The sequence below is a fragment of the Dicentrarchus labrax genome, unplaced genomic scaffold, assembly GCF_905237075.1.
Source record: "Dicentrarchus labrax unplaced genomic scaffold, dlabrax2021, whole genome shotgun sequence".
Classification (NCBI taxonomy): Eukaryota; Metazoa; Chordata; class Actinopteri; family Moronidae; genus Dicentrarchus; species Dicentrarchus labrax.
Window position 1 is genome coordinate 16,883,238 of NW_026136720.1, and position 21,973 is coordinate 16,905,210.

General features: G+C 41.2%; 1 protein-coding gene across 7 annotated transcripts; it reads right to left on the reverse strand.

Moving 5' to 3' along the window:
• On the reverse strand, window positions 1-21,083 carry LOC127353104 (coiled-coil domain-containing protein 136). Of its 7 annotated transcripts, XM_051382090.1 has the most exons (10): window positions 20,922-21,083; window positions 20,604-20,741; window positions 13,060-13,377; window positions 9,935-10,009; window positions 8,529-8,831; window positions 7,269-7,386; window positions 5,819-6,095; window positions 5,510-5,641; window positions 3,659-3,771; window positions 1-2,263 (listed from the first exon to the last, which is right to left on the reverse strand). In XM_051382090.1, exons 2-10 carry the CDS (start codon window positions 20,653-20,655, stop codon window positions 2,251-2,253), a joined length of 1,401 nt encoding a protein of 466 aa, XP_051238050.1. In that variant the 5' UTR covers window positions 20,656-20,741; window positions 20,922-21,083; the 3' UTR covers window positions 1-2,250. The 7 variants fall into 7 exon arrangements, with proteins under 7 accessions (XP_051238050.1, XP_051238048.1, XP_051238051.1 ...); XM_051382088.1 differs by lacking the exon at window positions 20,922-21,083 and having other exon boundaries at window positions 13,060-13,414; window positions 20,604-20,878; XM_051382091.1 differs by lacking the exon at window positions 20,922-21,083 and having other exon boundaries at window positions 20,604-20,875.
• Between the last annotated feature and the right edge of the window lie 890 nt (window positions 21,084-21,973).

Consider the following 21,973-nt stretch of genomic DNA (forward strand, 5'->3'; position numbering starts at 1 on the left):
TGGGGTGGATATATTTATTTTCTCAAGTCATTTACAGTACAAAATAGACTTCCATGTAACAAAATAGCCACGGCTATATTGAAAACAACAGTGCTATCAATATGTCAAGAAACAAGCTGAGAAACACTGAGCAATATAGAAGCTTGTGAAACTATGACAAAGTTAATGAGATAAGCTCAGAAATGATGAAAAATAATGTTCTGAATAAGACAACATTCATTATGTACCATTGCTGTCAATGGGAACTTCATTTCTATTGCAAACGGATGATCTTTTTTTTTTTAAAGCAGTGACAACATTTGCAGTGCAGTGGCACATTAGTGTACGTTCATAAAAAACGTTGGTCAGGCATTGCTTATGAAGGATCTGTTTAATGACAAATGTCTCAGAAAAGATTTGAGTACATTTCTGAAATTTAGCAGACTGGAAAAAACCAGGAGTCATATTGCTCTTACAGGCAACTGAGGTCAAATGCAATTTAAATGCATGCAATGACTACACCACCACTGAACAAAGAGGTACAGAATATGATTAGCAGTGCTAGTGGTTGTTCTGAATAACGTCACCATAAATAAACATTTACACAGAATATAATTTGGCTATCAAATATACGATGCTCTTTCAAAATAGAATAAACTTTCTACAAAGCTAGTACAAATGGATTTAAGAAATATCTCTCCCATAGTACTGTATGTCACATGTATTTACATGAAATACAAAGTAACCGAATCAACATAAATTATATATTGTGCTTCTATATGTTTTCTAGCATGCTTTTCAGTTCTAAAATATGTTCACAAAAAAACATTTCACTGATGTAAACAATAATCGGAGTCCTTCCACATATACATATATTTATCGTAACTGATGCTTAAACAAACTACATTTTCCTGACACCTGCCTATGTACATATTTTGGAACCATATCAATTTCTAAAATGCCCTCACATCTAAATAAACCCTGATCTTTCACGTCAGTCGCATCAGTGGTTCAATCCAGGTTTGACTGGAACAATAAACTTGGAAAAACCAAGCCTTAATAATAATTAATAGGAACAAAAGTTTATTTCACATCAAAATCTTAACTGAGTTGAGATGTCAGAAAACATGATAATATAGCTCGATCATCCGTGAATGTGCTCCCAAAGTTGCCGGGATGTACTGCATTTTCTGTACATGTGACAGTGCAGCTGTTTTTCAAAGTGAACAGTGAGCAGGCATGATGAATCAGAAATACTGCGCTGACTTTCTGCCATCTTGCTTAACTGATAATTAAAGTGGGAGGTGGGAGTTTCAGAGTTGGACACAAGATGATTGGGAGGCAGAAGTGACAGAGCCTGGAGAAAAGCCCATAACGGAAAAACACTGTGAAGAAGAGCTGGTTTCAGCCTTAAGAGGTGACATCAGGTTAAACCATATATATATATACACATATATATATTAACATGTGCTTAGTTGGCCTGTTATACATGTTCTCTTTGTAATAACATATGTCATTGATGTTTATAATGGAAATTCAATTTAATATTCCTAAATTGTGTTTGCGGTAGGTAGCATTTACTGAATGTAGTATTTAGGGGGAAGCAGTAATTAAATGAAGTAATTAATAGTCAACTCATGGACAAAAAATGCAAACTGCTTTTTCTGGTATAATATTTTAAAGGGTGTACATTTCAGGGATTTCAGTGCATTAAATGTGCCGACTTCATGTTTGTCATTATTTTCCGAGACAACTATGAACAATATTTAAACAAACAAATAAATAAATAATGGTTAAAACAAATTGAAAACCAGTTGGTGCACATTAATAATCAAAACATTTTATCACACTGTTAGCTAAAGGAGAATAATATTCACAGACACAGAGGAGGAATGACACAGCACTAGCATACATTTAGTGGAGTGAGATCACATCCTCGTGTGGGCTCTCTGCAGGTCAACTCAGCCTCACAGCCGTCTTCAATCTTAAATGAGACTGAGCGCATCGTTCTCGGTCTGTGCATCGATGTAGTACCTTCTCATTACAGACCAAATTTTCAATACATATTCAGCTACGCAGCTCTATCACACCTAGGTAACTCCAGTTCAGTCTATAGACATGGCAGGAGAGAACGAGGGCTGGTCTGAAGCGGACGTCTGTCCCTGTGCAGTTGTTGCCCATCCAGTCAACATCGGACGAGAGCTCTCAACAAGCTAGACATCATTAGTAGCACTGCTGTGGCTGCAGTGATAGTCAAAATGGAGTTCCAACCTACCTCACTCCCCTGAGGGAAGACAGGAAAAGAGGGGTGTTAAGAGTCAGTTGAGGCTGCCAATTAAACATGTGTTATTATGAATCCCACTGCTTTTCCACCCCTAACTCTGCCTCTGATTGGCTAACTCTAACCCTTGCCCCCAACCCCCTAACCATCACCACCCTAATGAACGGAGGCAACGACTACGAGTCAATCAGAGGCGATTTAGTGCGTGTCTTGCCTAGAAAAGCAGTGGGATTCATAATAATGGATCAGCCATAGATAAACCGTTTTGGAAAATAAGATTATTTGCTTTCTTACGGTCAGATGAGAAGATTTTTATCACCCTCTTATCTGTACATTAAGTGTGGAGCTGGAGGCAATTAGCTTAGCTTAGCATAAAAAACGGAAGCAAGGGCAAACAGCTAGCCTGTAGCTTTGTCCAACATTTAGAAATAGCCTACATGTACTCTTGCAAAGCACCTCTGAAGTTCAGTAATGACTGTGTTGTATCTTGTTTGTTGAATTCGTACACATGCTGTTATTATTTCTTGACAAACAACAGTTTATCTGTCCGCCCAGCACTTAAATGCTGTCTGCTGGTTGTGGTGACGACGAAGACTCTGAGAAGTTACAATACTTGGCCGACAATTATCTCATTACAGCTCTTAACTCCCACAAAGACCACAAATTGTTGTTTTTTTACATTTCTTGATGTAAACAGATTAAACAAACAAGACAGCAACGTGTTGATTTCTGAGCTATATATATGCTGGTAGGAGTCATTTTACATTTTTGATGGAGCCAGGCTAGCTTTTTCCCTCTGTTTCCAGTCTTTATGCTAAGCTAAGTTAACCGTCTCCTGGCTGTAGCTTCACATTTACCGCACAGACATGAGAGTGGCACCAGTCTTTTCATCTAACTCTTGGCAAGAAAGCAAATAAGCATATTTCCCACAATTCCTGTAAATGACTTATTCAGTGCCATTCAAGGAAATGTTTTGTTATAATTTGCCAAACTGCCCACCCGCCCCACGTCCACCTTCCATAAAAGCTGAATATCATTATCTACCTTCATTCAAATGTTCAGTTTAGACCCTCTTACAGCAACCACCACTAAATGAATCTTGAGCAATGATTCATATTAAAGGGTCACTTCATCCAAATAACAGAAAAACATATTTTCTCGCTTACCTTGCAGTATCGAGCCATGCAGATGCAATGCTAACGTTTTAAGATATTTCTGCCTCCATCCAAACACGGATATCTCAAAAATGTGAGCCGATAAAACGAAAACGATCTGCATAGCTAGATACAATATGTGAGAAACTATGTTGTTTTTATGTTATTTAGGTTAACTGACTCTTTAATCTGTAAGAACCATACATAGCATTATGCATCAGATAGAGATAAGCTCCTCCCATACCTTGCCCTCTGGGACGCCAGCTCCGACAACCAGCACCAGACCACAGCCACTATTACAATCATTCCTATGAAGGGGATGGAGAGAACAGGGTGCTCAGACGGATGGATGAATCTCTGAGGAGGGAATAAAAAACACACACAAGGACCATGGGGATGAAGGGGATGAATGAATGGATGGATTGAAGAATCAAAATAATAAAACACAGATAAATAGGGTGTGACGACAGCACAAATGGACCACTACTTCAAATCACTAAATCAAAAGTGTGACATGGTCTATGGCCGCGACATAAAGGGGAAGGGTTGTGATGGAGTGATGTACATTTCCCATCAAACAAACAATGCATAACTTTATGGTGACGTACACATCAACTCAATGTGAGTATGTGTGAGCAGTCCTATGTGGCATTTATTGGCTGCATGTGATGTTACGGTGACAAAAAAAAGAAAGACATACAGCATGAATGTTGTGACTAGCGTGTAGTGGTATTTTTTGTCTCTCTATCCTCATTTTATTGTTTGTTTTTAATGCTTTGCTAAATTTGTTAAATCGTACAGGCTGAGAGGTCATGGACATTCAGAGAACAAGGACAGCATCAGAGACAGGCACGGGTAGACAGTTTGACACAACGCAGAGACATCTTATCACGGTTGTTGTAGACAAAACACACAGTTTTAGTCCTGTTTGTTTTTAACGACATAAAACATGAAGGACCACACATACAGCACTTAGCATTGCTTCTAACCAATTTCCAAACATAGCCACGTTTTTTGTTTGGTTTTTTTAAATTTTTGGATGCATATTTCTTTTAAGTGAAAGTCAGCTTGCAGAATATTTAATCTGTCTTTGCGTGGTAAGGTCATTCAGGTTGGTGCGTTCAAGTGCTGCGTTCACAAACGGTGTCAAATAAAACCCAGAGGACAAACAATAAGCACATATAGACGTCATGAAAAGGACAATGAATTTGGTACTGTAGCTTCTTGCATTACAGAGGTTGCTGTTGATGTTAGAGTTTCCCATGAGCACTTGAAAACATCAAGTCAAGGAAAACAATTACTATGCAACAATAGTGTAACTGTGACAAAGGTAAAACTGGGAATTCCTGTTAATTGTTTCAGTTGCCTATTTCAGACACGTTCACTGCAAGTTGACTTTCATACATTATCTAATTAAAATGAACAGAAACCAGTCTTAAAATGGGGAAAAAAGAATTAAAAAATATAATATATGCAAAGATCCTTTAATTATTAATCCACCTGCATAGGATTCAGTGATTGAATAAGTATTATTCAAGCTTGATTTGCCTGATGCCTGAAATCCTTTCTGCAGATTGTTTGTGTTTTTGTCCAACAACAGTATTAAAGCATTACTGTCACAGAGAGGTTAGAACACAGACACAGTGTGGGGAGCGCTACCCCGGCCCAAAGCACACAGTAAATACTGATATGTGCTGACAGGCCAGGTCAGTTCATATCAAAACATATATTGCTAAAGTATGAGACACATAGAAAGTGGGCTCAACAGACACAGTAGGTGTGAGGTGAGGTGTGTTATGTGTTAGTTGACAGTGTGGGAGTGTGGGTGTAAAGAAAGTAAAAAAAACACAGTTCTTTAATCATGTAAAATCACGGCTGAAATTCTCACTACTCACTACTCCTAGAATAAGTTCACAGTAATTATTATTAGTAAGTAAAACAAATTAAGAATAATGCAACCTGCTCTACAGATGCACAACTTAAATGTTGTAAAGGTTGTTATCATTAATCACTTAAAGTTGCACAGCATTTAAATCAGTTTCCCTACTTCTGACACCAACTGTATACTACTATCTTATTAATGTCTGTCCCTCACCTGAGCCCCCCCTGACAGCTTCTCCAGCTCTGCCTTGCAGCGCTGCAGCTCCTCCTCCAGCTCTGCTCGCTCCCTCTGACTGCTGTCATACAGTACCTGCAGCTCCTGCAGCTCCATCTTCAGACCGTCACACTAGAGGACACGGAGGGCAAATTCTCTTACAGTAGTGGATTTATTGAAACCAGTTTTAGTGCATGTGTTTGAAATCATCGTAAGTAAAAATCAAAAACTGCTTGACCCAAATCTGTCCATGTTTTATTCATATTTTTAACTCCCGAGGCACTGTTTTTAGACACTAATGCATCATACCTCTCTCTGAACCTTTGAGGCCTTCTCCTCTGCCTGTTTGAGCTGGTCCCTCAGGGAGAAGATCTCCCCGATGCCTCCGTTCCAGCCGGTAGGTGTCATTGGCTTCCCATCAAATGAAATATTCTTCTGGATGGAGGCGTCCACCAGGTGACAGTTCTCAGACTGGGCCATGGTCATGTAGCTCTCTGTCATGACCTCATCTGGGCCTGTCTCCATCTCCTTCCCCTCTGTGCCCTCCCCTACGTCTTCCTCTTTCAGTGACAGGTAGACGCTGGAGCTGGACGAAAGGACGAAATGTGGAAGAATATACTTTCAACTTCAGCAGAACTACCTGAAAGTGCAATCAATGGGCTCCAAATGGGCTGAATAGTTTCCATGGTGAAAGGCAAGAAATGACTGCAATGCTATTTTATGTGATTAGTTAGCATTCATTTTGCTTTGCGTTGTCTTTTACTTTGTGAGAAATAATTTTTGTTTCTGTTACAGACATGCCGCCACATGTATCTTGCCAACCTTATAATAAGACCGCAATTAAGGATTATTTCATTCTCGACTAATCAAATTTTGATTTTTATTACGATCAGTTAATTGGTCAATCTAAAAATTGTAAGAAAACAATGAAAAAAGGCCCATCACAGTTTTTCGTTAGCTTCTATCTGACCAACAGTGCAAAACCAAAACTTTAATTCAATTAAAATTGGAGCAAATCGCCTCTAATAAGCTGGAAATAGAAAATGTTTGGCATTGTTGCATGATAAATTCAATTTGATTAATATTTTTTATTATTATTGTGGAAAAAACAATCCCCCCACAAGGTCCATTTAGTAACTATGATGCTGTTGTCTCTGCTCTGAAACAGCACAGAAATCTAATCAGTGCACATCTTTAAAAACATCTTACAAATTTGTTTGTTTTATGTGTTTTTTTCTTGATTTTACAACTATTACTTCTTTCCTGCTGTATATGTTGTCTTTTCTATCTCCCGTTTCCATTTTTTTATTCCTGTAAAGCGTTGTGTAACTTTTGTTTTGAGTAGTGCTATAAATAAAGTTTGCTCTTGCTCTTGATGCATCACAAGATCTTCCTCAGCAGATGGAGTATGCCCTGTTCTCCATCTGCTGAGGAAGAACATGTGATGCGTTCAAGCATTTTCAGAACAACTACTGAACAGATCTGGTGGGTAGATTGTTTTCATGGTCAGGGATGAACGTTAAATTGTTGTCTATGAATTTTCTGTCAGTCTAATCAATTAATTGACTAATGGTTTCAGCACTTATGTGTAATCCCTCGTATGATATTACAGTTGTACCGCAGTGATTCAACAGGTGGCCGGTCTTTTCTAAATGAGGTGACGTGAATGGCAGTGACGAGGGGGTAGTATTCCAGAGGGTCTCCCCTCCAGCTGATCCAGTAAGCACAGCTGATGAGTGAGCAGTCATTGACCCCTCACCATGTCCTCTGTCTCTGCAGCAGCTGCAGCCTCTCAGTGAGGCGTCTGTTGTCTTCTTTCAGGGTCTGACACTCCTCTTTCAGCATACGGCACTCCTCCTTCAGCAGGTCCACGTCACCTGACAGAATAAAGAAGGTCAGAAAGGAAAGTTGCAGAAGAGATGCAGGAAATAGAGTTCATCTTTAATCTTAACATCATTACGACATGTATATGATATACTACATATGCTTATTCGCTTTGTTGCAGAGAGTTAGAGGATATGCTTGATCCCACATTCATATCTGTCAAAAATATGACACTACAGCCATCAGCTGGTTAGCTAAGTATGTTAGTATGCTAATAGCTTAGCATAAAGACAGCGAACATGGGGAAACAGCCAGCCTGGCTCTGTCCAAATGTAACAAAAACCACCTACTGGCACCTCTAAAGCTCACTAATTAAAATATTATAATCTTGTTTGTTTAATCCGGACTATTTCTTGGCTGGGACCAGTTGCCAGGCAACCTGCGGAGACTCCAGGAAGTTACTGGTCCTGGCCGAAGAAATAATCAGACGCATACCCTCCATCAAGGCACCTACAATGTCAGACTTTGACTGTACATTCTGGGTGATGTTTTCATGAAAGAGCACAACAATGAAACCATATGAACTGCCCTCCCTCAGTCCCACCCCAGGCTCAGCTGCAGAGCCCAGCGATGACATCATGTGCTCGAAGTGTGTGTCCCTCCCCCTCATGACTTAATGTCCCTGCAATCCTAAATGCACTCACATCCACACACACATACACACACCACTCCCCTTGAAACACTCAGCAAGCACATTTATAATTTGTAATATTTATTAAACCCCACAAATGATTTATGTGCTTGACTGCGGGATGCTAACATGATGTGAGCATGGAACAAGAACATCCATAACGCAATGCTTTGTTTTCATAATATCATCCACAAAGGCCGATCATGGGCTATTTGTGCAAGTAGTAAGTTGGATAAATTCCATATACCAGTAGAGACAGTGGGTTTGTGTTTTTTTACTGTATTTTTAGTAGGTCCTGATGGCTGTACACACACGCGCACACACAAGGTGTGAAGATGAGGTGTAAAACTAGGGCATATTTGATTTTAACTTTGATGTACTGTAAGTAAAAGAAAAAGTAGGGTCGGAGAACGTATGTGTAGAAACTACTCTGACATCCGTCTATACCTGACTTCTCTGTGTTTTTTCTCTTCTACTACTTTTGTACTGCTCCTCATCCCTCACCCTCTCTCCTCTCCGCCTCCCTGCGCTGGCTCTTCATGCTGATCTCGGCTCTCAGCGTGGTGATCTCCAGCTCATACTCCTGGGTCTCCTCACTGAGACGCTGCAGCTCAGCCCGCCGGCGACACAGCTCCTCCTGCAGAGAGGCGATATCATTCTCCCTCTCTGCAGCCGCCTCCTCTGCTGCCTGTTGGAGCAGGAGCACCTCCTCTTGAGCCACACGCAGCTCCTCCTGGGCCTCGGCCAGCTCGCTCTCCTTCTCCTCCTCCAGGCTGTCCATCTCCTCCTGCACAGAACGCAGCTGTGCTGTGGGGAGAGGAGGAGGATATGGTTAGCTTTACTTTATGGGGGATGTGTGGGTGAGACTGCAGTATCAGTATGGGTGTAGATGTGTGTGTGTGTGTGTGTGTGTGTGTGTGTGTGTATATATGATCTTACCTTAAGTTTTGCAGCAGTGGACCTGCTTGTGTTTATGTGCGTGGGTGGTGTGTTCTTGCACGTGCATTTGCCTCTTGTGTGTGTGTGTGTGTGTGTGTGTGTGTGTGTGTGTGTGTGTGTGTGTGTGTGTGTCCACTGTATGTGTGGGTACTGGTTGAAAGAAGAGCTGATGTAACTGATGGTAACAACCTTTTTCTTCAGGGTCAGATACAGATTATTAGTTTAGTATTGTCGGGAAAGGAACAACCTCTCCACTTCTCACGATAACAACAAGAGCAATAATACAAAGAAATGGCAATAAAACGAGTAATAACTGCTAAACAGTTTAGACATCATTCATTATAACTGAACCAATGTAGATGCGTCATGCAATACTTTGTCATTTCCCCAACTGGCCAAAATATGTTTTGCAGCTTTAAAAACAATCTGTTCCCTCTTTTCTATTTTCTTTGTCTCTTTTCATGTAAGGGTTTAGAAATCTGTTTCAACAAAGATTTTATAGCAGTTTATAGTGTAGTGTGTTTATAGTTTTTTTTCCTCCTTTCTATAATTATTCTTTCCCTGCTTCCTTCTTCATTTTTTTTCCCTTGTTGTACTCAGAGCCATTATCCTTTTTTGGATGAGTTATGCTGTGTTGTTTCTGAGGTTAGTTAAATCACCCCCGTCATGATTGAGCACATTTAGGCTTTTTCACAATTAATTGTTTCTGTGGGAATGACTTCCTGATTTATTATCTACCAAAATGTAATAAAAATTGCTCACAAAAAACTAATAAATAAATACCCCGAAATCAATAAGCATTTAACATGTTCTAGTAAATTACATTGCAGTACACTTATATAGCACTGTCTGTCTGAGACTATTCAGTAGAGAGATAGTGGGACAATGAATCAAGAGTAATCGAGAAATAATTAAACAAAAACATAGAAATTGATGTTTATCAAGTGCTGAGTGTTTTATTATGTCGATACCTTGTAGATTCTGAATCTGGCGTGTGAAGGCTTCAGCCTGATGGGCACTGGCCAGACGCTCATCCTCCAACAGCCCTGGTGGAGTGGTGAGGTGAGGAGAGGAGCGGAGTGGGGAGGAGAGGAGAGGAGTGGAGTGGGGAGTGGGCAGAGAGATAAGAGGAAAATGTCACTTCAGCAGGCCAATAGAAAGATGACAACTTGATAAGCTGTTCAACCTTGAGGCATGACTGAATGACACTGGCAGTTTTGTGTGTCTGTCTGTGTGTTAAATACAGTGTGAGCAAGAACCATCAATACAAGATGTGTTAGTATATTCATTTATTAGACAGTTTTCCCTTCAAAATAAAGCAGATTTTGTTAACTGATATTTTTTTTGCTCTTTTATTTTCTATTTTTAATTTTATGTTTGTCATGTGAAGTAATTTCTGCAGAATATTCCCGGTGGTTTTAATACAACAACAGCTGCTAGTTTAATACATATTAAGGTAAGTTGAGTATGTATATCGTTAAAGGATCAATTCACCCAAACTTAATTTTTACATTTCTAAAATGCAGGCTTAATTTTTAGCCCCTAGGGGCATGGCACTAGGGATGGCTATGTTGGTCCGTCTGTCCACCGCTTTCATCCAGACTAAAATATATCAACATGTGGTTTTTCATGAAATGTGGTACAGACATTCATTGATCCCTGATTTTTCTTCTAGTGTCATCATCAGGTTTTAATTTGTCCAATATTTTGATTTATCACCAAATACCTGAAAAAACTAATGACATCAGCCGCACCTGCAATTTGCGATTATTGCCAATTATTAGCATGCTAATAATAATAAATAAACATTATACCTGCCTAACATCAGCACGTTAGCATTGTCTTTGTGATCATGTTAGTATTCTGACATTATCATTATCATCATCTCCCGTTTTATCTTTTAGGTCCAGTGTTTAACATTTAGGAGGATCTATTGGCAGAAATTGAATATAATATTCATAGGTATGTTTTCATTTGTGTGTTATCACCTGAAAATAAAAATCATTGTGTTTTCATTACCTTGGACTGCACTCCCCTTATCTACAGAGGCAGTGGGTCCTCTTTCACAGAGATTGTTTGTACAGTAACCCAGAGCAGACAAACCAAACACTGGTGCTAGATAGTGTTTCAAGTTATAGAGTAGATTAGCGGTAGATAAGAGTTGTTTACAATTTTCATGGGGATTATCAAGAAAATAAGCTTCTGGAATATAAAACTCCGAAATCTCAAAACAGAAATTATAGTTTTTTTGTAAATTGCCTGAACCAACCACTTTAATCAGTAACATCCTGCCTCATATTCTTCTCTTGCTGGCAATAATGTCATTCCCACTGAGTATTTCTCATATCCTGTCTTCAGACTTTTTCAGCTGGTTCAGAACTTCAAGTCACACACCCATCCCCTGAGTTCTGCTGGCGTCATATTACAAGCAGCACCTACATCTCACTTTACATCATTATTTGACCATTTACACACAGGATCCTCACCCCGTCCACCACTCTACCCCCCCCCCAACAGCTGCCAGCAGCCTGAACAGCTGACTGTTCCCAGCGGGAGTTGACCAATAGTGATTTCTCGATGTGGTCTAGGACACCCGGTCTGGAAACTTCCCCCCATGTACGCAGTTGTCTGAGGAATGCCCCTACGCTGCCAGACAAACAACTGAGCTCACCACGCCATGTCTTTTAGTATGACACACAGTCATATACACACACACTCATAAATACACGCACACACATACTGAGCTCACTGTGGCCCCATACCCAAGGCCTTACTCACTGCTAGTGTCCCTGAACGTTAAGCTCATCATTTCTAAGGTATGATGTGATGCTCCATTTAGCGCTTATGAGGAACAGACCATGTCAGTGACCACATATAAACATTTACACTTCTACATGTTCAGCTAGATTGTGATGAACAGGAGTTGTCTCAGGTGGAGAGTTAAGCTGTCCAGGTAGAGGCCAGAGGTTTTTATTCTGTGGTTGTGAGTAAAGAATTGAGAAAATGTCACTGAGATGAAAAGTGTGATGATTATTTTATCTTAATGTAATAGGTAATTGTTATAGTTGACATTTCCCAAATAGGAATCTTAAATGGCAGTAAATGTTGTATTTAAGTGCATTTTTATTTTTCAAACTTCTTTTGCTCATTGATAATTCACTTGAGATTAAAGGAAAACTTCTTTGTCAATCTGGATCTTATTCTCACCTTTTTATCCTCTTTCTTTATTGGTCTAGATAACATTTTACCCACCCCCTCAAGTGTACAGATTTGGGAAACTTGGACTCAAGAATCAACAAATGAGAGAACGATGTTGATCGGTTGTAGTGAAATGAGGTCCATTGCACTAAACCGATTTGCGATCTGTTTACACAAAGATTAAAAATAGCGGCAGCATCAAGTTTCTCAAATTGATTGTTGAAGGCAAATTGCAGATCACTTTACAAGCCGGGCACTCGCATGCTCATTCCTGGGCTGCTGATTGTTTTGAATGGTAAATTTTGCGATCAGTAAAGAGAAACAGAAATTTATCTCATTGTTGCAAATTGTGATTAAATGACTTTATGATTAAAAAGGAGTTTCCAGTTGTGGCTAATTACACTAAAGCTGCAGTTCACTAGAGCTACAGGGATTTCCACAGGTTTACTTCCAGTTGGATTTAAAAATACATGTTTAAGTTAAGACGATTCTTTTGACATTTTTGGGAAAAGCTGTAGCTTCATTGGCTCTTTGTCCCAATCATTTCAAGTCATCAAGTCTGCATTTCACAAATCCCTATAGTGATTATGATGGTGAGTAAAGTGTTGTCATGACTAATAGACGTAATGGACATAAATATGAGAATGAGAATAAGCCAGTGTTGACAAATGGTTAAATTCCCCTTTAAATGTCAGACAGTTTGCCCAGGACGACAGGATTATGGGTATGTGGAAGATGTTTGCATTCGGTTTCACAGATCTTGAGTTCAGGTCAGATGGTTGTTAGTAAATAATGAATAAAAGATTGTGATGAAGGAAGACTGATTATTCAAGGCATTAAATCATGAATAAACAGTGTAAGAAGTCTCACTGGTCACAGCCAAGGCTGGAGGTCTCACCTTGCAGCTCATGGAAGCTCTCCTGGTGTTTGTTGGAGGTCTCTCTGGCATCATCCAGCTCCAGCAGCAGTTGCAGCACCTGGGCCCTGAGCTCCTCCAGCTCCTGCTCCTCTGTCAGCGGCTCCTGCTCCTTCCTCCTCTTCTCCTTCCCTTCGCCTTCCTCCTCCTTCAGCTTCTTCTCTTCCCCCTCTTCTTCCTGAGCTCTTTCCTGGTCCATCTCCTCCTTCTCATTGTTCTCCTCCAGGATGCCTCTCTCCTTCGCTGTTATCTCGTTGTCCATGGTGGGGCTGCACTCTGCTTTCAGATCGCACGGGTCATCTGATGGAAAGATGACAGCGATATTAGAAAAGGATGCCTGATAGGGAGAGAGAGGGAGACAGAAAGAGAGATTCACAGGTGACAAAACCCTCTGTCATCACCCAAATTCAGTCATGCTTTAAACGTGGCATAGAGTGAGTTTTCTTCTGAATCAACAGCACCATCTTGTGATTAACATGGCACTGAGTCCTTTATACACCAACCTCTATTCCACTCATATGCCTTGATTTAACATACTAATTTAATATATGAAATTACTGACAATCCTCTTTTGAGATTAGAAGTGAGATTTTGATAGAAAGAAAACTAAAAAACCTCAAAAATATTGCTCTATCTGCACAGTGAATTTAAATGTCTGACCAGTAGGTGGAGTGAGTTAGCTGACACAATGCAGAGAGAAAAGTGGGGAGGTGGGTCTGTATGCTGAAGCAATCACTATGACTCACCACTCAGCAATGCACCGCAAAGTTCATAATAACACAAGCTTGAGCTCATAGTAAGAGAGATGTGACACTCTCTCGTATTACACTGTCACATTACATTGTTTTCTGGGGGGGGGGGAGGATGTTTCCTGTTAATATGAGACCAGTGAGACGTTGTATACAATGTAGAGCTATGCTAATAAACTTGATTTGACATTATAATGGCTGTTGCTGCTAGCTGCAAAGGCAAATTCAGACCAGGTTATGAAACTAGAAGGGACGGCATCATTTACAGCAACGCAACGGTAAATTCCCATTTGACTAGGAAGAAAAGTATTTTTTCATTAGTCAGATGGGATTTGCTGTGAGGCAGGAAGGTCTAGAGATAAAAGGGGATTGTATTCACAGTGTTAGTTTGCTCTGTTGTTTGTTCTACAGTTAAAAGGTAAAAAATCAGTTACTGGCCCATTTTTAGTGCAATGGGCCTCTCACACACTAGCCTGCTATTGTTTCTTATTTCTCAATAACATGCCCTGCAGGGTCAAGTCCATCTCAGAAATAAATTGATATGTAGTATCACACATTCATGCTTGAGTGGTCTCCGAGTGCCTCAAAATTGCTTGTTTGTACTCACAAAGCAGTTTGAGGGTGAGAGAGGGGAATGGCGTTGGCTGCGAGACAGGAATAGAGAGATGTGACGAGAAAAAAGGTGCAGCAGGGGACAGAGTAAAGCATTAACTAAAGATCTAACTAATTAAGAGTGATGCTCACCGGTGTAATCCCAGCTCAAGGGATGCTTCCATTTCTTCTGTAATTACTTCTCTGCCTTGTTTTTCCCCCTCACAAGATTTCTCTCCATCAAAACCAAGCACATGCAAAATACTTTTTTATCATATCCGTGTGACGTCAGCAGCGGCCTGCATCCTTATTCCTTCCTGTCTCATTATACTGTTAATTTAAACAATGCAGCCCCTGAGAGGCAAGTGAGGGGTTTCATAAGCACTGGGCTATTTTGTCATTAAACTTTGATGCTGCTGTAATGAGTTAGTCATAAAGAAGATAGCTGGGTGGCAGAGAGAGAGCCAGAGCTGCTTGTATAGCCAGCGGCAGCTAAAGGCCATCAAGAGAAAAAAGGCTTCCCACAGAATATCACTCACATCCAAATCCTCCAGGATGTCTGGCCCAGGGTGTAATAACTCGGAAAAGCTCTGGCTCATGTGATTTGTGCTGTATTTTAGTTCTTTGGTTTTGTAGATGTAGCAGTCACACAATCTCCCTATGGGGTGCAAACTACAGCTGATTGGAAATTAACTACACACATCACACACATGAGAAATTGTTTAGGGACATCCGCTAATACTGGAGAGATGTGGTGGGCAACAAAACCCTTCTCAACTTTCTTCAACTTCCGTTGATGCCGTCTTTTCAAAGGAATTAGCTTTTATCTTATTATGGTACCTCTCAACATATTGCAACCCCTACTATCTTCTTAGCTTTTTTCCAACTAGCTTGTTAATCATTCCACTCCTTTAAGAAGCTTTATCACCTCACCTTGCGAGTGAATGTCAAACACATTGTGCAGCAGAATCAGCTGCAATGACACCTGTGTTCACTCCACTGCATTCTTGGCACAGTCCTCGTCTTTAGTCACGCAGGGATTGCTTTAGACATGGACGCTGCATGCATACAAGAGAGGGGACGGGCAGGAGAGTCATCTCAGGACCAGAGTTACAGCTCCAGGGAGAGGATGGCTTTATCTAGCCACAGCACATTCCTTTGTAATCACATTGCAGCAAAACACATTGAGAATGTCACTGCAAAACATTGTGCCACTTTAGAAAGGAGACAACAAGCAGGCTCAGTGTTCTTTGTCAGCATCTCAGAATAGCTGTCTGAGATTAAATTTAAACATTAATGTGGCAACACAAGTATTTGTTTTACTTCTGATTCAGTGTTCAGTGATGGAGTGAGGAGTGTTGTGAAATTTGCACTTTGCAAAATTGAGGAGCAGAGTGAGGATTTTAGCAAATAGAGGCGTGCTGGGAGAGGTTTGGATGTGGAACATAGAGCTACTTTAACCTGGCACCACTTCAGTGTGATTCTGCAGTTTGAGTTATGTACATTAAATATGCAGCAAAAGCTGAAACTCAGTCTTACAGTATGACAGAGTAGATAGAAAAATCCTGAAGACATGTCTTCGGTGTCTTTTCTTTGGCCTTTGACACCATGTAGAACGTTGATTTTATGTGTATACATGCATATTTTTATCTTGTGCGGGCAGTGCATTTTATTTATTTTACTTATTTTATTCTATTTAATTTTTATTTTATTGCTTTTATCTTTTACTGTGTACTTCATCTTTTTTTTATTGTGCTTCTATTGTGTTATCTATTTATTCTGTATATCTTTTTGTGCAGCACTTTGGAAACCTTGTGTTTGTTAAAATCGTGCTATATAAATAAAGTGGATTGGATTGGATTGGATTGCTTTATGTAAGGTGTTATATCACTTAAAACGAAGCACAAAAGCTTTTTTGAGTCTACTCGATTCTCTCCCTGCGACTGCTAGTTGAATTTATAATTTTACGGTATTGAGAGGAACATCTGGAGTTAAATCAACTGTGAAAAAAGAAATGACAGCTCACTGAAACAGGAGCTGGAGGCAGTCTACAGGTGGAGTGTGATGGGCACCAGACAGATGGTGGTGCTGGCTGTGCTGGTAGTAGTGTTAGTGGTTCCAGTGTGTGTGCAGATTTTTTGTGCTTGAATTTGGGTCTGTCTTTCTGTAGTGTATGAATGTGTGCATGACTTTATATTATGTGTGAACACTTCTGTGTGCTCATTTACTTGTTCCCTGTGTGTGTGTGTGTGTGTGTGTGTGTGTGTGTGTGTGTGTGTGTGTGTGTGTGTGTATATATATATATATATATATAGTATATACCGTAAATAGGTGTTTGTATCACACAGGTGACCTCTGAGCCTCACTTCCGGTGAGCCTATGTACGCATATACACATAAATATGGCCACACAAGTCTGCCATATTTAAGCAGCATGTGTTAGGTATCTGTATGTATACCGTGGAGCTCTGCAGCTGTGTAGGAGGCCATGTATAATGCACACCACCCCCTCCTACCCCAGCTTTGAAGCCAGGCCAGTACTGATGTTGTAGCTTTTCCCCCTGCACTGGCACACTTCCTCAGAAACACATAATAGGGAGCGGGGAGGGGGAGTCTAAAAAGGCTGTGCAAGAACAAAAGAGGAAAGGAGGAGAAGACAATAAGAGAGATGCAAGGAAGTCGAAGGAGTTATGATTTGGCCTGGGGGAACTCGAGCTGTTCCCTTCCTCGTAAAAAACTAACAGGAGTCAGGTGAAGCCAAGAGACTAGTCCATCTCCATGGTGACCTCTGCACACCATACTGAAAGTCACTGTGGCAATATAGCTGTGTTTCTGTCCACAATTCTGCTTTCCATTGAAACCTTTCTGTCTGCGATTAGCTTTGCCCCACAGAGAAGCCCAAGTGATCTTATCAGGTGTCCCTTCACAGAGCCCACAGTGAGGTCACCATCATATGAGATTTGCTGACTTCAAACTCGGCAGCTTGAGATGAGGAGCGAGCTACACAGGCAGGAGGTCTTGTGAAGTTAATGTGTGTTTATCTCTTTCTCTCTCTTGACTTTTAGCCTGAGAACTCCAGGGAGAGTGAGGAACAACAACAGCAGCAGAAGACAAGAAAAGAAACAGGAACCACAAGCATCCAAGAGTTGGACTAACTTAATGAGCCACTCTGTTATTTAAATGGAAAATCCATGTTTGCAATTTCAAAGGGAAGTAAGAGAAAGTGGGTCAACGGAATACAGATGCATTGCCGAATGTGCTATAATTTGGCCTCATTAGATGAGCATGCACAAATACTGTGTACATAGTGTACATAATGATGTACACATTATTGTGTACATACTGTAGGTAACTGATTCAGGGCTTTTTATGGGACTGTGTGGCTGTGTGGCGGTGCAGTGTGAGTGTGTGTACATGTGCTTGTTGTTTAGCTATTCCATTAAGGGATATGAAGAGCGACAGATAACAAAGCATGATAATAAGTGATGTGGTAATAATCCATTGGATCACATATCAGTGCCTCCCACCTGAAAGCAATCTCTCTGGAAGGTTTTACATCAGTACAACAGAGGAAAGAGGGGATACCACAGCTCACCATGCAGCAGCCAAATTCAAAAAAGGATAAAGATCCGGAGGGAGAGAACTAATGATAGGCTGACAATGCTGAGCATTTCTGCGAAGGAGAAGAAAAGACAGGAAAAAAAATCCATAGAATAAGCTGCAAGAGGGAGCCGCATGAACCTTCTGTATTCACTTAAAAGTTTTACGAATTTTTCCATTATGCAACCAAGAGAGAATTAAAAAAACATGTGGCACGCTCACTTTTGTCAGTGACCCACAGAGTGCATTTTAAAATGAAGCACTGAAAGTCTGATGGGAGAAAACGTGGATAGGGTGGTGCAGGGAGACGTGTCACACTTTAGGACTACAGGGCTGCAAAAGAAGGAGCTGAGGTGCCCGAGGGCGGAAAAGGCATGCAAGATATGTTTCCATTTAGCCCTATGACTGGCCATGTAAAACACTGATGTGAGACTCTCACTTTGTTGTTTTTCTCTGCAGCTACCAGATCTACAAACTTTGTCTAAGTCAGCAACTTTTCTGTTTATCAGTTCCTGCGAGGTGAGAGAAATCCTGTTTGTGCACCCTTGGGAAGTATCACTGCTGATGTGAATTTCACAATGTGAGGGCAAAACACTGGAGAGGAGTGGAGGGAACGCAGGAGAGGACAGGAGAGAAATGCTGTGTGGGCTGAGGCACTGGCAGGTGCAGAGGTTTGCGAGTGTATGCATGCGCATGCATGTGCATGAGTGTGTGTGTGTGTGTGTGTGTGTGTGTGTGTGTGTGTGTGTGTGTGTGTGTGTGTGTGTGTGTGTTGGAGAGTGTGTGGGCGCTGAAGAGAGCAGAGGATTGCGATTGAAAGAGGGGGAAGAGATATTGAGTGGGAAAGCAGAGAGAAGGATAGAGAGAGATGTGATCGACGACTCGTGCAAGTGGGAGGAACAATATGGTGGCTGATGGTGGTAAGATACACAGACAGCTTGCAAATGTCAAACCAGCCTCTGATGGTGTTTTATTGATCAGTGTGTTTGTGTGAGAGCATCTGTATTCCCTGTTGGTAGATGTAGCAAGTGATTTTAGAAGCATTTCTTTCAGTGCAGTGTGGCATTCATTCCCAGCAGGACTGACAAAGCACTGAAAAATAAAAGCCTAGAAAATAACTACTGTTGTGAACAAAGCTACCTTTTGTTCAGAGCAAAAAGGTAGCTTAGTCTGAAGAAGCCAGACTGATGTCTACAATTGACCTCAGCCAGGACAGAATAAATGCACTTCAATACATTTAGATCCCTGAGTGTATGTAATTCAAAAAGATAATTTAGTTAATACTAGCCATCACTCAATCCACTTTTCGTTCGCTGTACGTCCATTGTTATTATGGTCAATCAGTCAGGATTCACGCTACGTTAAGACAGACACTTGCCATCACTAGACGCTGAATTCCAAGCTTTAAAAGCATGCCTCAGGCTGTGATGAAAGGAAAGAGGTCCCCAGAGTTAAGATAACAGGAACAAGCTTGTTAGGGAGGAAGCATTTCTCCTGAGACAGCATCTATGTTACGATGGTCAATACACAAGCTTCAGCATAACCACTATAATAAAGGAAATTACTCACTGAACACTTAAAACAAAGTGGTTTAATAAGTCTACAGCTAAGAAATAATCCACCAAATACATGTTATTGAAAGTTCAATTGTAGGACAGTACTACGCAGGAAAAGGAAGCCAGATTCCGGCAACCTGGCCACTGGTCAAAGGCCCGCTGACCCATGGTGCTCTCTGAGCCCCTCCACACCAATAAACATCCTCTCAGCAGTGTCCCACACAGAGCTGCACTGTCTGCACGCCCATTCAAAACACGAAGAAAACACTCTTCTTCTTTGTTGGTACACACAGACACACACAAAAACACATTCTTCCCTGAACTGTTGCACACAGTTACACATTACTTATTCTGTATGAGGCAAAACAATGAAAATGCATTGAGTCAAATGTCATACAGCAACATGCAGCGGTATGAAGTTACCAAACAAGCTTAACAGCAGCTATGTCTGCATATTCATTTCAGTCTGAACACACAAATAATTCAAACACTGAACTAAAATAACATCCAACACTGCATGACATTGTATCAATTCTCAATCAGAATAACATATGCAACACATAACACAGCCCAGACTAATGACTATATCATTTCCTGTCTGTGGCTGCCAGCCTTACCATTACCTGGCAGCATGCAGCCTCCATCAAATGTCCACAGATGCCACAGCTGACAGCAATGCCTACTCGTCTGTCAGTCTGTCAGCTCGAACCACAGCTCCTAATAAAGACGTGCTTCCACAATAATCTCCCCACCTCCTCCTACCACCACCTGACCACCTCTCTCTCCAGCTCCTCCGCCTCCTCAGTTCACCACCGCGTCCCTCACTTTTGGAGTAAACATAATTTCTTAGCAGTGATAAACATCGACCCCCCCCCCCCTCATCTCTCTCTCTACCTTTTCGGCTGATCACATCTGATCTGTAGTGCGGGGCTAAAAATAGCCACGCGGCATCTAACTGCACGGAATGGCAGATAAACACACACACACACACACACACACACACACACACAGCGACAAACAGCTGCACAGACCTGTAGAGTCCAAAGCCTCCTCGATGAGTGGAGGTAAACGCAGTCCATCCATAGCCCCCTGTAGCTGCAGCGAGAGGGAGAGACAGCTAAAGAGAGTGTGGGCGAGAGAGGGTCAGAGGCTCCACACGCCCACCTCAGCTGCAGGGAGAGAGAGAGAGAAAGAGAGAGAAAGAGATAGAGAGAGAGAGAGAAAGAGAATCGGAAAGTACAGAGCGCAGCGTCAAGTACTGGCGTACACACACAGGCTGGCTTAATTGCATGCACACACACACACACACACACACACACACACACACGCACACACAAACAAGGCTGTACCTCGGGAGAATTTGGGAGGATCCGGGGAGCTGAAGGCTGAGCTCCGGAGCGTGGGAGAGATGCCGAGAGGGTTAGAGGGGAGGAGCAGAGTGGAGGGAAAGATGCTGTTTTCCAGACGGCAAGCTCCCGTCTCTCCGCACAAACCTCTCTCTCTCTCTCTCTCTCTCTCTCTCTCTCTCTCTGCCTGGTTTACACTATTTTTGTACTCTTATTTTAACTTCCTCCCTCTTTCCAGTGCCTCTTATTGGTCCTTACTCCCCCCCTATTTTTGTCTTTATTATGGACATATAACACACATATAGAAACCATAACCATCACTTACATAGTCTGACTAAGGGAAACACGCAAAAACAACATAATAAAGTCTGTATACTAATAAATCAATAAATAGATCATATCTGTTTGAAATTTTAGTTTGAAGTTTAAGTCATATGTATGTCTTGGAGTCTCCCTTTGATGTTATGGTAGCTCTTATGAAGTGTTAAATAATTTGAGAGCTCAATTCACCAGTGTGAAAGAGTTGGCAAAATAATAAATCTCTAGTGAATGGCACTGCATTTAGCTGCCAAATGCTAAATTTATATATATTTAACTCCCAGTCGAGGTTTTTAATATGCTTCATGATGACTGCAAAGAGACAACATATGAAAACAAACTCATTTCTAAGAGGTCCAAAACAAACTCCCATCTTTGCTCCTTCCAGCAGTCACCACTCATCTTTGCTTTCCTGCACACACACAAATACACACACACACACACACACACACACACACACACACACACACACACACACACACACACACACACATGCATGCTTCCTCAAACACTTGTGTATGTTCAGCCGTGGCCCCAAAGCCAAATGAATTTACCTATAATGAGATCCAGACTGACTGTTGCAGTGGAGGCTGACAGCTACCACTACCAGATTATTGCTGATATACCTGATCATTTCCCCTCCATTGTTCATTTCCTCCCCACCTCTCACTGACTCTCTCTCTCTGTTTGCTGCTAAAGAACAGTGTCTCTTATGCTATAAACAGCATCTGACACCC

Excerpts from the sequence above, each read along its gene's own strand:
- LOC127353104 (XM_051382088.1), bottom strand. The coding sequence starts at position 20,651 with ATGGACTGCGTTTACCTCCACTCATCGAGGAGGCTTTGGACTCTACAG. Across the intron at positions 6,096-7,268 it reads CTGCAGAGACAGAGGACATG|CTCCAGCGTCTACCTGTCAC; the intron begins GTGAGGGGTCAA and ends CCTTTCGTCCAG. Across the intron at positions 5,642-5,818 it reads CCTCAAAGGTTCAGAGAGAG|TGTGACGGTCTGAAGATGGA; the intron begins GTATGATGCATT and ends CGTGTCCTCTAG.